At 39.5% G+C, this 20822-nt stretch overlaps 1 protein-coding gene across 1 annotated transcript in view; it reads left to right on the forward strand.

The window, feature by feature from the left end:
• Window positions 1-18979, forward strand: part of LOC308234346 (L-lactate dehydrogenase C chain) — a 35351-nt gene extending 16372 nt beyond the window's left edge. The window contains exons 4-7 of the mRNA XM_080641938.1: window positions 4034-4207; window positions 8230-8347; window positions 15529-15652; window positions 18209-18979. Coding sequence (XP_080498064.1) covers window positions 4034-4207; window positions 8230-8347; window positions 15529-15652; window positions 18209-18373 — 581 coding nt within the window. The 3' untranslated portion in view covers window positions 18374-18979. The remainder of the gene's footprint in view (window positions 1-4033; window positions 4208-8229; window positions 8348-15528; window positions 15653-18208) is intronic.
• The last annotated feature ends 1843 nt before the right edge of the window (window positions 18980-20822 follow it).

The raw sequence follows: 20822 nt of genomic DNA on the forward strand, positions 1-20822 counted from the left end.
CTAGGGGTTCACTTCCCCCTCCAAAGCTACATACAGATATACAAGTTCATTTCCTCCCACTGAGCCAAACCGGCTAGGGCTCTTCGCTCATTTTTAAATTGGGTTGTCTTTTGGTTGCTGAGAAATAAGAGTTCTTTTGTATTCTGCATACAAGACTCTTATCAGATATATGTTTACAAATATATTCTATAGGTTGTCTTTTCACTCTCTTGATAGTCTACTTTGATCCACAAAAATGTTTAATTTTAATGAAATCTAATTTATATATTTTCCCTTTTGTTTCTTGTGATTTTAGTGTCATACCTAAAAAAATCATTACCCAATCTCAGGTCATAAAGATTTACCACTATGTTTCTAGCTCTTATAATTAGGTCTTTGATTCATTTTGAATTACCTTGCACACGGTGTGAGGTAAGGGTCAAGCTTCATTCTTTTGTATGTGGCTATCCATTTATTTCAACACTAGAGGCCCGGTGCATGAAATCCATGCATGGGGTGGGGGTTCCCTTAGCCCAGCCTGGACCCTCTCCAATCCGGGACCCCTCGGATCGGGCCGAAACCAGCAGCCAGACATCCCTCTCACAATCCGGGACTGCTGGCTCCTAACTGCTTACCTGCCTGCCTGCCTGCCTGATCGCCCCTTAGTGCCCCCCCTGCTGGCCTGGTTGCCCTAGCTGCCGCTCCTGCCGGCCTGGTCACCCCCAACTGCCCCCCCCCCCTGCCAGCCTGGTCGCCCACAACTGCCCCCCCCACTGGCCTGGTCACCCCCAACTGCCCCCCCCTGCCAGCCTGGTTGCCCACAACTGCCCCCCCCCCACTGGCCTGGTCACCTCCAACTGCCCCCCCCCCCCCGCCGGCCTGGTTGCCCCTCACTGCTGCCCCTGCCAGCCTGGTTGCCCCTCACTGCCTCCCTCTGCTGTCCTGGTCACTGCTCACTGCCCCCCTGCTGGCCTGGTCACCCCATGCAGCCTGCTGGTCAGTTGTTTGGTCGTCCCGCGCTAACCCTGCTGCCGGCCTTGTTGCCCTATGCAGCCTGCTGTTCAGTTGTTACTGTGAGGGCGTCATGACCAATTTGCATATTACCCTTTTATTAGTATAGATTTGTAGAAGAGATTACTCTTTTCTCAATAAATGGTCATAGCACCTTTATCTAAAATCAATATCATAGCCCTAGCTGGTTTGGCTCAGTGGACAGAGCATTGACCTGAGGACTGAAGGGTCCTGGGTTTGATTCTGGTCAAGGGCACATGCTGGGATTGCGGGCTTGATCCCCAGTAGTGAGCATGTAGGAGTCAGCCAATCAATGACTTTCTCTCATCATTGATGTTCTATCTTTCCCTCTCTCTTCCTCTCTGCTATCAATAAAAATATATTTAGCCCTAGCTTGTTTGGCTCAGTGGATAAGAGCATCTGCCTGCAAGAAAATGAAAAGATGACCCACAGAATGGATAGAATATTTTCAAATCATATATGTGATTAAGGACTTGTATCTAGAATATATAAACAATGCTTATAACTCAATGATAAAAAGAAATGATAGCCATTCTGACAGGTGTGAGGTGATATCTCATTGTGCTTTTAATTTGCATTTCTCTGATGATTAGTGATGCTGAGCATCTTTTCATATGTCTGTTGGCCATCTGTGTGTCCTCTTTGGATGTCTATTCAGATTCTTTGCTCATTTTTACATTGGATTGTTTATTTTTTTGGTGTTGAGTTTTATAATTTTTTTAAAAAGTTTATATATTAAGCCCTTATCAGATGTATTAGCAAATATGTTCTCGCATTCAGTGGTTTGTCTTTTCATTTTGTTGGGGGTTTCCTTTGCTGTGCAAAAACTTTTTAGTTTAGTGTAGACCCATTTGTTTATTTTTCTTTTGTTTCCCTTGCCTGAGGGAATATATCAGAGAAAATATTGAGAGAAATGTCTGAGATTATACTGCCTATGTTTTCTTCAAGGATTTTTATGGTTTAGAGCAGCCGTGGGCAAACTACGGCCCGCGGGCCGGATCCGGCCCGTTCGACTGTTCTATCCGGCCCGCAGAGCCAAAAGAGTGGAGGGTTCTCTTGCTCTCCCCTCTACTCCTTTACTTTGAATTTATATTAGTTCACACAAACACTCCATCCATGCTTTTGTTCCGGCCCTCCGGTCCAGTTTAAGAACCCATTGTGGCCCTCGAGTCAAAAAGTTTGCCCACCCCTGGTTTAGAGTCTAACATATAAATTTTAATCCATTTTGAGTTTATTATTATGTATGGTGTAAGAAGGTTGTCTAGTTTCATTTTACTGCACATATCTATCCAAATTTTCTAACACCATTTATTGAATAGACTGTCTTTATCCCATTGTATGTTTTTGCCTCCTTTGTCAAATCTTAATTTACTATAAAGGTGTGGGTTATTTTTGGGTAACGCAAAAATTAGAGACAAAAAAGCATATTACATAATGACAAAAGGTTAATAGATACAGAAAAAGCATTCAACAAAATTCAACGCCCAATCATGATTTTACAAATGAATCTCTCAGTAAACTATGTGTAGAAGGAAATTATTCTGATAAAAGATATTTATGAAAAACATAGCTATCATCATACTCAATGGAAAAAGACCGAAAGGTTTCTCCCTGCTAATAAGATCAGGTAAGACAAAGATGTCATTTCACCACTTCCATGTAACATCATGCTGGAAGTTCTGGCCAGAGTCACTGAACAAAGATTTATCAAATACTTTATTTATTTATTTAAATATATTTGTATTGATTTCAGAGAGGAAAGGAGAGGAAGAGAGAGATAGAAACATCAATAATGAGATAGAGTCATTGATTGGCTGCCTCCTGCATGCCCCATACTGGGGACAGAGCCTGCAACTTGGGCATGCACCCTTGACCGGAATTGAATCTGGGACCCTTTAGTCCACAGGCCGATGCTCTGTCCACTGAGCCAAACCAGCTAGGGCTCAGACAAATACTTTAAATCAACTATTATAAGTATGTTTAAAGAGCTAAAGCAAACCAAGCCACAAGAAGTAAAGGAAATATGAGACTGATGTCTCACCACATATTGAATAGTAATAAAAGAAAGAAACTAAATAGAAATTCAGAATTGAAAGTTAAATGAAAATTCAATAGAAGGGTTTAACATCAGATTGAAAAAGCAGAAGGAAGAGTCAGTAGACTTGAAGATAAGTTAGTTCAATGTTAGGGCTTTCTAAGTTTCTATTGCTTTTTTTCCTTTGGTGCAAACTTCTTTATTTTGTTTCATGCCTCATAATTTTTGTTAAAAACTGAACATTAAAAAAATTATAGTATGAAAACTGTATAAATCAAATTCTTCTCTCCTAGGGATTTTTGTTGTTGTTGATACTTGTTGCAGTTGTCTTTTGTTTATTTCATGACTTTTGTGAACTCATTCTGCAAGTCTGTATTCTTTGTTGTGCATGGCCACAGACATCTTTTGTCTGTTTGTTTAGTGATCAGCTAATGATTGAATGGAACTTTTAAAAAATGTGGAACCAAAAAGTATTTCCCAGTCTTTGCTGTAGGCCTCTGTGTGCATGTTGAAGCATGCCTTCAACACTCAGCCAGTTTTACAACTGTACCCTTCACTTCCTGCTTGTGCAGAGCCTCAAGGTCATACAGAGCTTAAGCTTAGGATCTTCTCATGTTTTTTCTGAGCATGCACGCACTGGCATACTGCCCTGGGTATGCATGTGACTTTTGTCTAGGTAGGAAATGTTGGTAGCTTAGATGAGGCTATGGTGATAGGAAAAATCTAGGCAGCCTTGAGGTAGAATTAATCAACTATAAAATATACAGATAGGCACATATATTATCTTAAAAGAATTTAAAAAATTCTGATAGTGAATAATTTAACCTCTTAAAACCTATGTGAGAGATTATCAATATTGTTGAATTGCTTTGCTTCAAATTTTGTAATTTATATTTGACTAAGACAATTGATCTGTCTATTCAGAAAAGCAAATTGTTAAAGGAAGTTATTATAAATCTTTTTGTAACAAGAAATTTTTCTTCCTAGTGGATATTTTGACATATGTGGTCTGGAAGCTAAGTGGCTTACCTGCCACTCGTATAATTGGAAGTGGTTGTAATCTAGACTCTGCCCGTTTCCGTTACCTGATTGGAGACAAGTTGGGTGTCCATTCCACTAGCTGCCACGGTTGGATTATTGGAGAACATGGTGATTCTAGTGGTAAGTTTAAACCCATTTTCATTATGTAATTACACTTACCTATAATGATGCTTATTTAAAGTCTATTTTTTGTGATATTAATATAGCTGTGTAACTTTTGTTTTATTGGTATTTCCCTGGTGTACACTATCTTTTTTTATTTTTTTATTTTCAGTCTTTTGCATCATTGATTTATTTACCACTCATTAAATTGTACATAGAGCATATAACTTTTTAAAAAGTCAGTGAATGTTTCTTTAGCTGGAGCACTTTCATTTATTGTTATTTTTTTAAACATTACGGAGGTACAATTCATATACCATAAAATTCACCCATTTAAAGTGTATAATTCACTGGTTTTTAGTATATTCACCAAGTTGTGCAGTCATTACCACAGTCTAATTATAGAACATTTTCATCACCCCAGAAAGAAACCTTTACTTCTGAACTCACTCCCACCCCAGCCCCATGCAACCACTAATTTACTTTCTGACTATATAGCTTTGATTATTCCAGACTTTTCATTTAAATAAATTTATATAATTTGTGATTTAAACTGTTACTTAGGCCATACCAACCTTTTTCTTTTCTGAACTTAAAACATTTAAGCTCTGCAGCACAATTAGAACTTTATACTTTTTACAGTGTTCTCTAATTGTATTATATGTTTGAATCTTCTTTCCACAGTGGCAGTAAACCCATTAAGAATAGGGGCCATTGATTCAGTTATTCATTTGTTTAGTCAAAGCATTTAATGAGTCCTTCTTGTATTTGTCTGTTGTTTTTTTACTATAAATGTCATCCTATATAATAAAAGCCTAATATGCTAAGTGTCCAACTGTTCGTTCGACTGTTCAACCAGTTGCTATGATGCACACTGACCACCAGGGGGTAGATGCTCCAACCGGTAGGTTAGCTTGCTGATGGGGTCTGGCTGATTGGGACTGGGGCGAGACAGGTGGACATGCCCTGGAGCCCTCCCACGGTCCCTCACCAGCCCCAGTCGTGCACTGGTGGGGTTCCTTAGCCAGGCCTGTGGGGATTGGGCCGAAACCAGCTCTCCGACATCCCCCAAGGGATCCTGGATTGTGAGAGGATGCAGTATGATAACAAATATTTTTGATTTGTCTTAGACAAATATTTAATTTCACCTATTGGCTTGTTACTATACTAATTCAGCTCTTCCTCCTGGAAGTCATTAAAAGTAAATTTTCCTAGTTACATTTTTATTTCTCACTTTTATTTTTATTTTTTATTTTTTTTAATTGTTTGAAGTATTAAAAATAGTAGTACATATGTCTCTTTTTTTTCTCCCATTGACTTCCCCCCACCCTCCCCTTCCCCCCAGTACATGCCTTTACCTGCCACCCCCCCCCCCAGTGTCTTTTATCCATTGGTTATGCTTATATGCATGCATACAAGTCCTTCGGTTGATCTCTTACAGCCCCCCCACCAACCTCCCCTGCCTTCCTGCTGTAGTTTGACAGTCTGTTCAATGCTTCTTTGCTTCTGTATCTATTTTTCCCCCTTTTCTTTCCTTTAAAAAATCTTGCCTCTGCAGACTAGAAATAAACATATAATAACAAAAAATGTTTGAGTCCCAATTTCAATGTCCAACAGTTCTGATTCCCCGTTTCAATGCCAAACAGTTCCTTATGTGTACATGTCAGCAATGATATCTGGATGGTGGGCACGTGGTGGCAATGCAGGTCCAACCCTCTCTGGTTTGGTCCTAGGCACGCTGCTGCGTCACACAGCTTCTGACTGCTAGCATGGTAAGGCGTCGTCAGCATCTCCCATCTCTGGACTGTTTCTCCTCTTGTCTCGTGGTTGGAGCAGACCTGTCAATTCCTCTCTGTTGCAGGAATCCACATGGTCTTGGAGTTGTTTTCTGAAAATATACAAACATATTCTCGACCGAAAGTTAATAAAGGAATCTTTTCTATATAATTGATTTGGGATCCTTTTTATTTTTGCCCAAACGATTTTCCTTTGTCTTATTTAGACACCATGTGTGTTTTTCATGGGTGTCTTGCTGTTAGTATTACAAATAAAAATTAATTTTGTAAAGTAAAAATTTTCTAGATGTAATTTACTTATAGGATATTTTTCCTTACATGATATTACCCTACTATCCCCCCTTTTTTGATTAATGGAGGCTTTTGTAAATTTTATAATGCAGTCTTGATAACTTTAAATTTTAATTTTTTGCACAAAAATATGACTGCTTTAGTTTCATTGCATGTTCAGGGATTTTACCATGAGATGAACTACCAAAAGAAATTTTAGTTAACACTTTAGGAACAGCTTTTTGTCCAGTACAATTAAATTTTCTTGAATATTCACTTATTTGAATTAGTCAATTTAAATTAATCTGAAAACTTGATTATTATTTTACTGTCAAATTTAATACTCTACCAACAATCTTAGTTTACCCTGTAAATATTAGTGGAAAGGATTATTTGCATTCTTGAGTAGGCCCTGAGCATTCCTGGTGCTAGGCTGGATTTAGATATAGGGCAGCTGCTGTCAGCCAAGTCTCTGTCTGTTACCTGGGTCCCAATCTGAGCTGGGCCAAGTCACACTGTCTGTCACCTGTGTCCCGATCTGAGCTGGGCGTGGGAAGCAAAGCAGCCATGGGAGCAGGAGACCTCCCTCAGACGGGGCGAGGGTTCAGGCCCCTGCAAGGTTGGGAGGGTGGGGGTCTGTGACCCACCTCTGATGATCCCCAAGTTCTCTCCTGATGGCCCCTCTGCGACTGTGCCTGTCTTAGGTTGTTCCTTCCCTGAGGAATCTTACCCGTCTCTGGCTAACCAGTCATCCTCCGGGGCCAAGCAGGGTGATGTGAGGTTCAGTTCTGTCTCCTTGGTAGCCTATGCCCCCGTGGCCTCCACGCCCAGCACCTGCCTTGGGATCCCCTGGCCTGCTGGCGGGGTATTTCTCACTTTTAATAGTACATTATTTTATTTGAAAACAAAGCAGTGTATTTCTTCAAAAAACATTTTTATTTACTTTTAAATTGATTTTTAGAGAGACAGGAAGAGAGAGGCAGATAGAGATAGAAACATCAATTAGCTGCCTCCTGCATGTCTCCTACTGGGGATCAAGCCTGCAACTGGGGAGTGTGCCTTGACTAGAAATCGAACCAGCAACCTCTTGATGCATAGGTCGATGCTCAACTACTGAGCCACACTGGTTGGGCAAACATTTTTTATATATTGACTTGAGAGAGAGAGAGAGAGAGAGAGAGAGAGAGAGAGAGAGAGAGAGAGGGACATATTGAGATTAAGAAATTTGTTGGCCGAAACCGGTTTGGCTCAGTGGATAGAGCGTCGGCCTGAGGACCGAAGGGTCCCGGGTTCGATTCCGGTCAAGGGCATGTACCTTGGTTGCGGGCACATCCCCAGTGGGAGGTGTGCAGGAGGCAGCTGATTGATGTTTCTCTCTCATCGATGTTTCTAGCTCTCTATCCTTCTCCCTTCCTCTCTCTGTAAAATATCAATAAAATATATTTAAAAAAAAAAAAAGAAATTTGTTGTACCACTTATTTATGAATTCTTTCGTTGATTCTTGTATTTGCCCTGACTGGGGATCGAACCTACAACCTTGGTGTATCAGGATGATGCTCTAACTAACTGTGCTAGTTGGCCAGGTCAGCTTCACCTCATTCTTTATTGGATATGAGATTCTAGATTGATAATAGTTCCCCCTCAGCTCTTTGTTACTGTTGATAAGTGTGGTGTTAATTTGTTGCTCTTTTCCCGTTTTGCTTGTAATATTTTATCTTTTTAACCATTTTTTTCTTTGTGGATTCTGTACTTGCACCTTGCTTTAAAATGCCTCCTATGTCACATAGTTATAAATAAATTCTACTACATATTTTTCTAACACATAATTTTATTTTTTACATTTCCCTTTTTGGCCATTTGAAACTTATTTTTATTATATGGTATAAGGTAGTAATCTAAGTTTATAAAAAATTAGTAGAACAACCGAAGCAGTACTAGGAAGAAGAGTTCATTCTGAGATACATTTCTTTTTAGTGCCCTTATGGAGTGGGGTGAATGTTGCTGGTGTTGCTCTGAAGACTCTTAACCCTAACTTAGGAACTGATTCAGACAAGGACCAATGGAAAAATATCCATAGACAAGTTGTTGAGAGGTAAAGTACTCACTAAGTTTCTTAAAGTATTAATATTCAGTAGTAAGAACAAATGTCACAGAAAAAAATATAGTTGATCTTTGAGTTTTGCGTGGTAAATGATTCTAATCGTATGAAAATCCTTGAATTTAGACTTATATTACTCATAGCTTTATTTGGGGGCATTTTGACAAAGCAAATGTGCTTCACAAGAACTCATATGTGTTTCAGGGTAATTTAGCAAGTAATTCTGAGCACTTTGGAACCAGCTTTCCTAGGTTTAAAACCTGACTTCACCATTTATTAAGTAGTGTGATATATTTAAAATTTCAGAAGCTCAGTTTCCAAGTTTTTAAAATGGGGATAATAATAGAGCTCGCTTTAGAGGGCTGTTATGAAGAGTAAATGAGTTAGTACACGTAACATGCTTAGAATAGCTCTTAGAACTTGTGTTCATCAAATGACTCGATGAAAAAAACAACACGAAGCGACGCAGATGATCAGAAATTAACTGGGTGTATTTATAAATGAAGTGTCTGTGTAAATCAGCTTTAACAGTACACCTGATTCTCCTTTATGCTTTAGCCAAGTCACATATTAGTAAAAGTTATACAACCTAAAAATCACTTCTGGATATTCTAAACTGGAATATTAAATTTATAAAAGCTCAAGTGTAATGTATATTTAGGATGCCAACTCTACAGAAAAGTATAATAATTAGGGAAGAGACTAAAAAGGTACACAATATAGCAAAAGTGATTATGGGCAAGTTTTTATTTTTTAAATGCCTTTTAGTTTAAAAAAAATAAATTGTTTTCTGATCATAAAATCACACGATCACCTTAATGTGTACAGAGTTTCAATTGGGAAGATAACAAAGTTCTGGATATGATGGTGGTAATAGTTATACAACAGTGTTTATGTACTTAATACCATTGAACTGTATACTCAAAATGGTTAAAATGGACAATTTTACCACAATTTAAAAAAGGAAATAAAGTAAATGGCTATAAATAGTGTTTTGAAGTTCAGACTGTCAAGTTAGCGAAGCATAATAAGCTTTAACCTAGCGTTAAGTTCATCAAGCTTGGTGAAAGCACACTGGACAAAAAAAACAGTATAGAGTATTAGCATTTTTAAGGAGGTATTACAAGTGCTCAGGTGTAGCTTCCAGGCCACATCACTATGTTGAGCACACTCAGTTGCAAGGGAAAAGGGCAGATTACCCCACTATAAGAAAGATGCTGTCTTTGTTTTCCAACACCTTTTTGTTAATGGTGAAAATGAGACTTTTATACATTCTTGCAAGAGCAGGTGTCAGTCCAGTTATACAGGCACCAACACTTTTTTTTTTTATTACAGTTGACATTCAGTAGTTTTTAATACAGTTATTGCCACATAGCCCTCAGGATCTGTATGTTTGCTCTCAGTCTTCTAGTCCTGGTACATTGCACAAATCAAGGGTTACATAATATACAATGCTGATAACCTAGCTCTGTTAATGTTTAATATCCAACATTTTAACTAATTTATTTTTTCAAATTTTGATTGTGATAGATTATACATAACATAAAGTTTACCATCTTTAACCATTTTAAATTTATTCAGTGGTATTAAAATCATTCATATTATTGTGTAATCATCACCACCATCCATTTCATATCTCTTTCATCTTGTAAACTAAGACAATCCTATTCCTCCCTCTCTCCCCAGGCTCTGTCAACCAACATTCTTGACTTAAAAAAAAATTTACTTTAAGTCTCTTATATAAGTGGAATCATACAGTATTTGTCTTTTTGTGACTGGCTTATTTCACTTAGCTGATTCATTCTTCTCTCTGCTCAAATCTGCCTTTGAATCTGTAGTGAGTTTTTCATTTCAGTTACAGTCTTGCACTGCTTAACGATGAGAATACATACTGAGAAATGCATTGTTAGGTGGTTTTGTAATTGTGAGAACATCAGTGTACTTAAGATAGAACCTAAATGAAGCCCTGCCCAGTTAACTAAGAGCTTAAATTGGTTGAAATTAACCACAATTTACCCTACAAACCTTCCCCTGAAGTTTCAATCATTCAAAAAACTTCAGAGTTCCAAAAGAGTTACATGAGACAGATTCTGTTAGTGTAATTATTGCCTAGGTAGAGAGATAGAATCTTAGTGCTTCCTATTTTGCCATTATCCTAGAATCCTCCAGTGCTTAACTAATTTTTTTAAACCTAAAAAATTGTGTTTTTTTGCAAAAGCAAACTCAAGATCCTCTTCCCAGATACTCCTGTCTTTTCTGAAAGGTCCATACTTGCTGTTAACCTTTTACTCATGATATCTCTCCATGACTTGGGTGATTATCTTTGTATCACATATTCCTCAGAGTTTGTTTGACTAACATGTCTTTAATATTTTATACATAGAAAATGAAAGGCTAGTATACCTATAACCATTAGGATCTATTAAGATCGAAAGGTAATTAGAATCTCTCAAGGTGTTTTGGTAATTCTTTACTAATTGAACTACCTTACTTTCCCCTTTTATTTACTACTGGAGGCCTGGTGCATGACATTCGTACACTGGTGGGGGTCCCTCAGCCCAGCCCCTGCCCTCTCGCTGTCCAGGACCCCTCGGGGGATATCCACCAGCTGCTGCGGAGCTGGCTCCCGCCACCACAGCTGCACTCGCCAGGTGTGAGCCCGCTGGCGAGGCCCGCTTCTGGCTGAGCAGTGCCCCTCCTCCCTCCCCCTCCCCCCCTCCCCCGTGGGAGCGCACTGACCACCAGGGGGCAGCTCCTGTGTTGAACATCTGTCCCCCGGTGGACAGTGCACATCATAGCGACTGGTCTTTCCGCCGTTCAGTCAATTTGCATATTACCCTTTTATTATATAGGATCACTTTTATTTTATTAAAGGTATTGGTAGACACATTCAATTGTGTGTTCAGTATCTCTAAAGCAAATTTATTTATTTATTTCTTCTTCCGGCCAAACTGTTTCCACAGAGTTTGCATCAATTGGAAGTTTTCGGTCAATTTCCCAAAATATCTTTTCACTTTGATCATTATTATTGTTATATTTTATTTTCTTAAATTTCCTTAAAGGAATCTACAAACCCTTTGTTAATAAATTAGTTAACAAAACGTGTTAATATTAGTATCATTTTCAATCCTTCTCAACAAAAATGTCCGTTACCTATAGACCATATGTTTTCAGTTACCAGGACCCTTAGACACCATTTCCCAGTAAAAGCAGGAATCTACTGATCTGGAGGCACAATCATAATATAGCCAACTAAGGAACATATTTTAGCTAATAATGGTTTCCAAGTGTCAGGGAGCAGTCCATCTATTGCTTATAGTGATGTTACAGTATTAGTCTTTTGTCTGCCCAACCCCTAGTAATCAGATCACAGGGAATGTTAGTTCCTTTTCATCTCATGGCACACATAAACTAATTGTTACCATTCTGTGGTACACCAAAAATGAAAAAATATTTTTTGCTGATCTGGCAAAAAATAGGTATAATTTTGAGTCATTCACACTGGACAGCTATGGTTGTGTTGGCTGTTGTCATTTTTTTTTTTAATTTGACAATCTAAGGGAAAAGTTGTCAGCATCCCTGACAAAATAATTAGGGTATTTAAAAAAAATTCTTGCGGCATACTGATTGAACAATGATTACTATCACATTTCCCGCTGGAGTCCTATGTGTTTTGAATACCAAATAGTATAACATGTTATAGATCAGTACTCATTCCATTTAGTCCTCTCAACAATGCAGTAGCCAAAATGGAATTATTTGCCCTTTAGTCATTTAGCAGAGGATCTATAATTATAAAAAAATCTTTAGAGTATTGCTAGTATTTATCTAAAAAATGACTCAACTCTTTTATAGTCTTTGATTTTCCAGTACCTAACCAATAATTGCAGAGGAGTGACATCAGGATTTAATAAGATGTCCTTCCAGGTTCCCAATAGATCATGTAATTTAGAACATGGATCAGTTTTTGTCTTAAAATACCAGCCTTAGAACTGCTTGTTCTCTTTGCTCCCTTTAGCTTTCCTTTTATACCAACAGTTTTATTTTCATTAGGATGGTTAATAACAAATAAAGGATTATGTTTTTAACCATTTTTTCTCAATCCTCTTTCTCAAGCCATTTTTTGTTGTCAATCTTACCTGGAGGATATTTTTCCATTGATTTTTAGAGAGAATGGAAGAGAGGGGCAAGAGACAGACAGAGAAACCTTGATGTGAGAGAGAGACATGGATTGGTTGTCTCCTGAATGCACCCTGACCAGGACTGAGGATCAAGCCTGCAACTGAGGTACATGCCCTTGACTGGGAATTGAATCCGTGACCCTTTAGTCTGAGGGCTGATGCTTTAACCACTGAGCAAAGCTGACTAGGGCTCTCAAGCAATTTTGTTAATTCCTGAGAGGATAGATCTGTCATCCAGATTCCACTGATAAGATTTGTCCCGAGTTATCTACGAAGAGCTTTCAATTTGTATACCATCAATTAATTACTTTCTAGGCATAATCTTCCTCCCTTTCCTTTTACTTACCCCACAGAGTCTTGGTCTGAAAGCTAATTCTAATTTGACACTAATCTGCATGAATTCTAATAGTACCCCTGGTTCTGGATTGACAGTCAAATCCTAGCACACCACGATGAGTACAGTCCAACTGTTATGTGCCGAGGTGGTCCATTTACACATCAGTCTTTTTAAAAAAAAAAAAAAATATATATATATATATATATATATATATATATATATATTTATTGGTATTTTACAGAGAGGAAGGGAGAGGGATAGAGAGCTAGAAACATCGATGAGAGAGAAACATCAATCAGCTGCCTCCTGCACACCTCCCACTGGGGATGTGCCCGCAACCAAGGTACATGCCCTTGACCGGAATCAAACCCGGGACCCTTCAGTCCGCAGGCCGACGCTCTATCCACCGAGCCAAACCAGTCAGGGCTACACATCAGTCTTATATTTTGCAACCAAGTATGTTATGTGCAGTCCTGGTGCCTTGAAATTATGTGTAGGTGGTTGTTAGATAACCTGATAGGAATAACAATGCTGTACATTCTATGTTTCCTATCCTGGATCCTTTTCTCAAAACTAAGTAAACTCAGTGCTATGTTAAAACCTCCTGTCCTTTGAGTCAATCCAAACCTGAGACCACTGTTGGTGGCAGTACAAAAATATCCTATATAATAAAGAGGTAACATGCAAATTGACCATCACTCCAGCACATAAGATGGCCACCCCCATGTGGACACAAGATGGCCACCACAAGATGGCCAGCAGGGGAGGGCAGTTGGCAGGGACCAGGCCTGCAGGGGAGGGCAGTTGCAGGGGGACCAGGCCTGCAGGGGAGGGCAGTTGGAAGGGACAAGACCTGCATGGGAGGGAAGTTGGGGGAGGAACAGGCCTGCAGGGGAGGGCAGTTGGGGGTGGATCAGTCTGGCAGGGGAGTGGTTAGGGGGTGATCAGGCTGGCAGGCAGAAGCGGTTAGAGGCAATCAGGGAGGCAGGCAGGCGAGCGGTTGGGAGCCAGCAGTCCTGGATTGTGAGAGGGATTGGGCCTAAACGGGCAGTCAGACATCCCTCGAGGGGTCCCACATTGGAGAGGTTGCAGGCTGGGCTGAGGGACACACACACACACACACACACACACACACACACACACCATGCATGATTTTCATGCACCGGGCCTCTAGTAATACATATATATTGTAGACAACAAGAATATTCAGGAAAGCATAAAGAAAATAATAGCAGCACAGCCAGCATGGCTCAGTGGTTGAATATTGACCTATGAACCAGGAGGTCACAGTTCTATTCCTAGTCAGGCCACATACCCGGGTTGTAGGCTCAGTCCCTAGTGTGGGCCTGCAGGAGGCAGCCAATCAATGATTCTCTCTCATCATTGATGTTTCTATCTCTTTCTCCCTCTCCTTTCCTCTCTGAATTTAATGAAATACATTTTCTTTAAAAAAGAAAATAATAGCACCTGTAAGCCTGTCACTAAAAAATAATCACTATTAATAACTTGGTGGGTTGATACAGTTCTAAAGTTTCTATAAAAATGTATTATGTTCTATCCTGGCTGGTGTGTTCAGTGGCTAGAGCATCGGCCTGTGAACTGAAGGGTTGTGGGTTTGATTCCTGGTCAAGGGCACATACCTGGATTTTGGTTTTGATTATCTCCAGCCATGATCAGGGCACATGGGAGGCAACCAATTGATGTGTTTCTCTCACATCGATGTTTTCCTCTCTCCCCCTCCCTCCATTCCTTCCACTCTCTCTCAATGGAAAAAAATATCCTCCAGTGAGGTTTAACAACAAAATAAAAGTATTGTGTATTTTACAAGTTTGAGATGAGAAATTACATAGTGTTTAGGACTGTGTTATTTTCTTTTGAAAATGTATCATGGCCCAGCCAGCATGGCTCAGGGGTTGAGCATCAATCTATGAACCCGTATGTCACAGTTTGATTCCCTGTCAGGGCATATGCCCAGGTTGCAGGCTTGATCCCCAGTGTGGGGCATGCAGGAGGCAGCTGATCAATGATTCTGTCTCATCATTGGTATTTCTCTCTCTTTCTCCCTCTCCCTTCCTCTCTGAAATAAATAAAAATAAAGAAAATGTATCATGACCTGGTTTAATGATATATTCTTCGGAAAAATATGTGCACATGGTTTAAATTGTACACATTGCACCCCAGTAACAATTTTAAGTGGCTAGCAAGATGTATATGCTAACTTTCAAGGTGAACAGGTTCTATGTTTGGATATTTAAGCAATAATATAAAATACACAATATAACATACAGATGATATATTGTAGAATTGTATACCTAAAACCTATGTAATTTTTTTAAACCAGTGTCATCCCAATAAATTCAATAAAAAAAGTTAAAAAGAAGCAATACTACAAAAAGTTGAAAACTAATTTTCATCTTGAATGGCATATATGCTTCAGTATTCTGCCTTTATGATAAAAGGAGGGTGAATTATTAAAGTGATAATGAAGTCTATGAGAGTAGTATAGAAACTTGTATTACTTATTTATAACTGATTTCTAGAAAATTTAATGGAGTGGCATTGATTTGTAAGTTGCTTCAGAATGGATGCTTGAAATATATTCTTTTCTCTAAGTTGACTTCTCATTCATTTGATTTTCTTACTTTCTACAACTATAGTGCCTATGAGATTATTAAGCTGAAGGGGTACACCTCTTGGGCTATTGGCCTATCTGTGACAAATCTGGTAGAATCAATTTTGAAAAATCTTAGGAGAGTGCATCCAGTTTCGACTATGGTTAAGGTAGGCTTAAATTGATCTTTATTATCATTAATGTTTGTTGAGTCCTTACTATGTGCCAGGCATATGCAAGGTGTTGAGGATATAATGGTGAACAAAAAAGACAGAGACCCTGTCCTCATAGAAGTTAATGAAAAAATGGATTTAATAAAACAATTACAAAAGAACACATCTAATAATAAATTATACTAAGTGCTATGATGAAAAACTAAAAAGTGCTAAGAGTACACAAGAAGAGAATTTAACTACTCTGGGAAGGGGCATGGGTGGTGGTTAGGGAAGTCTTTCCAAAGAAGTAAAATGACCTAATCCAAGTAATGAGGAGGAGTTAATTTGGAAGGCTGGATTAATTATCCAAGCAGAAGGAACACATGTGCAAGAGCATCTGGAGGTAGATATAAGCAGAGAACACTTGAGGATCTAAAAAAATGGGTCATCTGTTGAAATGCAGAGAGCAAAGGGAGTAATGGGAAGTGCACGGTGAAGGGAAAAGCAAGCAGGGTCAGGCCACCAAAAGGAAGAGGGTAGACTGGGTCATGGTCAGCACATAGGGCCAGGCCAGGCCCCAGGGGTCTAGGCCCTTGTTTTCAGCCCACCCAGCAGCCCCCAAATGGCTTGATGGGATGGGCATGCATTCTACAGTTCTAGTCGGAGAAGCCCCTTCTAGAGAAAAGAGGGGGTTGGAGAGAGAGAGAGAGAGAGAGAGAGAGAGAGAGAGAGAGAGAGAGAGAGAGAGGAGTAGAGGGAAACAAATTCCCGGAACACTGACAGAGAAGCAGAGGGCTTTCTTTCCCAGCCATAGTGACCTTCTTTCTGACGCCACCCAACATCTGGAAGCTCATGTAAAAACTTCAATAGTTACAGAGAGGTGACAACAGAATGACCAAGTACAGGGAAAGTAAGGGAAGGTGAGTGTAACTGGAGCTGGAGCCTGGCTGGGAATAGAATGTGGGCTGACAGTCTGGTGGGGCAGTGGACTTCCATAGCTAGGCACAGGCCAGAGTGGAGTGAATGTGAGTACAGCCTGGCAAGGGACCCTCAGAGGAAGATGTGTGGTTGGTCTGATGGAGCTCATGAGGTTGAATATAAAGTGGCTACCAAAATGAGGGAGCTGGACTTCAGTGGAGGAGGTGGCCAGAGAATCCCTCTGTGGGTGACTATAGCAAGACAGGAACAAGGTGTATACCCTGAGCTCCTGAGGAGAGCCCCAGAAATGGTGAGAGGGAAGCTTGGTTAAGTAGTGCCTGTGGGCTTTGAGCTATTGTGTGAAACTGGGAGGCACCACTCTAGAATCAAGGGGCTTTGCCTTTCTCTGAATGCTAGTTCCTGATAATCAGACCTGGGGGAAGAACAAGACCTTTCCATCACCTCCTCTAACCCTAGACTCAACCCCAAGGATAGGGTAGGAAAGAGTAATGAGTGATGAGATACAGGGAGGTCTGAGGGGTCTACTGGGTCTTCTTATCTTTCAGGGGTAGTAGGGAGAGGGAGAGGCTAGTTTAAGAGCATGCAAGCATTGTGTGAGTTGTGCAAGGCTTTTTTGTTTTTGTTTTTAAAATATATTTGTTTTGATTTCAGAGAGGAAAGCAGAGGGAGAGAGATAGAAACATCAATGATGAGAGAGAATCATTGATCCGTTGCCTCCTGCATGCTGTACACTGGGATAGAGCCCGCAACCCGGGCATGTGCCTTGACCGGGAATCAAACCGTGACCTCCTGGTTCATAGGTCAGTGCTCAACCACTGAGCCATGCCAGCCAGGCAATTTGTGCAGGTTTTAATAGACTTTCTGGCAGCTGCTTCTGTGGCCTTGGAGTCAGCTGCTGGAGTGGAGGGAATATTAGGGCTGTAGACCAATGTTTCAGTAGGCCCAAGATAGGGCAGTGGCCATGACTGCACCTATGCCATGGGCCCTGTACATCATGAGAGGTTCAGGATAGAAGTCAGGTTGGGGCAGTGGATAGAGGTATCCTGGAAGGCAAGAGTATATTCCATTGGCAACTGGTGGGGGCCCTGCTAGGCACGAGAGAGTACCCATACCCATAGGTTCCATTGGAGGCTCACTTCTGGAGACTTGAGATGCCATCTGTGGCATCTTTTGTCCAAACTCAGTGGCACACCATAGTGTAAAGGTCAATTTATACAAAACAGAGCCTTCTCAGCCACTTTCTGCTTACAAATTCACTGTTCTCTTGGTGTATCTCAAACACAGGCTACTTGATTTTACAGTACTTTATCCGATGAAATGACATTATGAAGGACTGCATGGCATTCTTCCCCTTAGACAGAAGGATGATCTGGGAAGGGGTAAAGTAAACAGTGCCTTTCTTGGTCCCTTTGAGACCTCTGGCATGATATTCATGTTACTGAACACAAGTTCCACATGGTCATAGGACATTAGGATGCTCTTGGTATTGTCAATGATCACTTAACCACCCTCTGAGTGATTCTTGTTGTGCTCCATAGTCTCTCCAGTATACTTTTATTCTTAAGAAGCTCTCTAGCACAGCTGCTTTTCCATATCAGGTTAACTGAACAATAATCTAATTTTGCCTTTTAGGGCTTATATGGAATAAAAGAAGAAATCTTTCTCAGTGTCCCTTGTATCTTGGGGCAAAGTGGTATCTCAGATATTGTGAAAATTAACTTGACTTCTGAGGAGGAGGCCCTTTTTAAGAAGAGTGCAAACACACTTTGGAATATCCAAAAAGACCTGGTATTTTAAAGCCTTTTAATGTTCCACTGTTTCATAGAACAAAAGATAACAAACTGTGTGTTTTACATTTTGAAAGTATTTTCATCTGATTTGAAAAATATAAGAAAACATTGGAGACCTATAGCATACTCTAGCTTCTCAAGGGTAGAAAAAGGAAGTGGTAAAGAAATTTATCCTCTTTTATGAATCTCGCATTGCTCTACTCTAATGATACCCAACTTGTACAAATGTAAGAGTGGCCTTCAGGTTTAGTAAAATATATATAACAATCCATTATAATATAGAACTTAAGATTTTTTTTCACAAAACAAGCACTTTTTCTATTATTGAAATTTTATCTTGTGCTTTCTTCCCTTAGGGAAACAGCATATTCACTTTATATTGCTTCATGTGTCTATGTATAATTTTTACTGAGTACTTATTTTTAAGACCATGTGTATCAGAAGGAAAATAGAAATATACCCTTTTGGTGTAAAAATTTTTAAATAACTTCAACCCTGCAGGTATAATACCAATTAATCTAAATTCAAATTGTGGATTTGGTGTCTTTGTTGAAATACTACACAGGGAGCTTAGACCATCATATTAGATATAAGTGAAAATTAAGCATTGTGGAAAATAAATACAAAGAAATTTGTCTTGGTTTGTGTGATTAACTCAAACTAATATGAAACATGGAACCTTTGATTTCCAACTTTCAATTCGGAAATCTGGATTACATTTCTTTCCAATTCGTTCATCAAACTACTATTATTCTTGCTGTGTTATGGTTATAAGTCAATATGACATGATTTCTGCCCTCAAGTATCTCACAGTGAGTATTTAAGGTATATCAACTAATTAATTATTAATGAATGCTTTATAAAAGTCAATTGATAGCTCCCTCTTTGTGTACAATCTAGGAGTAAATGTTCTTCTTTTGATTTATATATACACAAATATATATATATATATATGTGTGTGTGTGTGTGTGTGTGTGTGTGTGTGTATATGTATATACATATAATATGTAACATGTATATTTCTTTACTCCACAAAGAATTAAGGCAGCTGTAGGAAATACCAATAAAACAAAAGCTAAGGAATCAGGACCAAGGCAATTTACAAATTAGGCTAGAGCAGTGGGGAAAGTTAGAAGGCAGCTATGCCGGCCCTGAGGACTTGCATGGCTCCAGTGCAGGCGTACGTATTTGCAAAGAGAGTCACAGTTCACCTTGTTAGTCTTGCTATCGTAATAGCTTTCATTCTAGTCATCTACCACTAAACATGATTAGTTCCCTATTATTTTGTTTTTTAATATTTTATTGATTTCAGAGAGGAAGGGAGAGGGAGAAAGAGAACCATCAATGAGAGAGAATTATTGATCGGCTGCCTCCTGCACGCCCCCTACTGGGGATTGACCCCGCAACCTGGGCATGTGCTCTTGACCAGAATTGAACCCAGGTCCCTTCAGTCCACAGGCCGCCACTCTCTCCACTGAGCCAAACCAGTAGGGTTATTTTGTAAAAAAAACAACAATGCCCTAACTGGTTTGGCTCGGTGGATGGAGCGTCGGCCTGTGGACTGAAAGGTCAGTCCCAGGTTCGATTCCGGATGGGGGCATGTACCTTGGTTGTAGGCACATCCCCAGTAGGAGGTGTGCAGGAGGCAGCTGATCGATGTTTCTCTCTCATCAATGTTTCTAACTCTCTATCCCTCCCTTCCTCTCTGTAAAAAATCAATAAAATATATTTAAAAAATTAATAAGTAAATAAAAAGAAAAACAACAACACACACACACTTCCCTTGAATACACAAAATATGATCATGAGTGAGTTTAGGTAGGATCGAGGGAAAGAGGAATCTTCTGTGGCTTTTGCCTTGTTTTAAAAGCTCCTCTTTGTATTCCAAATTAAAATTTCATTTTAGGAAATCCTGGCAGAGATTGAAAAGCTGTAAATTATAGTTTCTACAGTGAATATTCTAGGAAGTACAACTACATCATGTATTCCCAATGGGGGCAATCTCACCCCTTGGGGTGTGTGTGTGTGTGTAAGTGAGAATCTTAGATGTTACAAGGGTCTGGCTCTCTAAAGCTCAGCCCTACCAGTTAAAATCTTATTACTTAATATTTAATTTAATGATGTGGGGGGAACCAAATGATTAGGGGGAAATGTCTAAAAAATATCTTGAGGGAGAGATAATGAAAAAAAAAGTTAAACACTGCCCTACATTTATAAAATTATTCGTTAGATGTGTATTGTCTATTATGATTCACAAATGAATTAGAAAAAGTTAATTATGTAGGAATGTGGCAGGAGAAGAGATGTGGAAATCTTGGTTTATTTCAGACTAAGGGTTAAGTGGGGAATTTTGGATTCTACACTCAGATAATGACTTGTTTTCCCTTCCACTTGTAGAAATGGTTATCAGCACTGCACTGATCAAATTCTTAGGGCTTCATATCTTATTTAAAAAT

The sequence above is a fragment of the Plecotus auritus genome, assembly GCF_963455305.1.
Source record: "Plecotus auritus genome assembly, chromosome: 9".
Lineage (NCBI taxonomy): Eukaryota > Metazoa > Chordata > Mammalia > Chiroptera > Vespertilionidae > Plecotus > Plecotus auritus.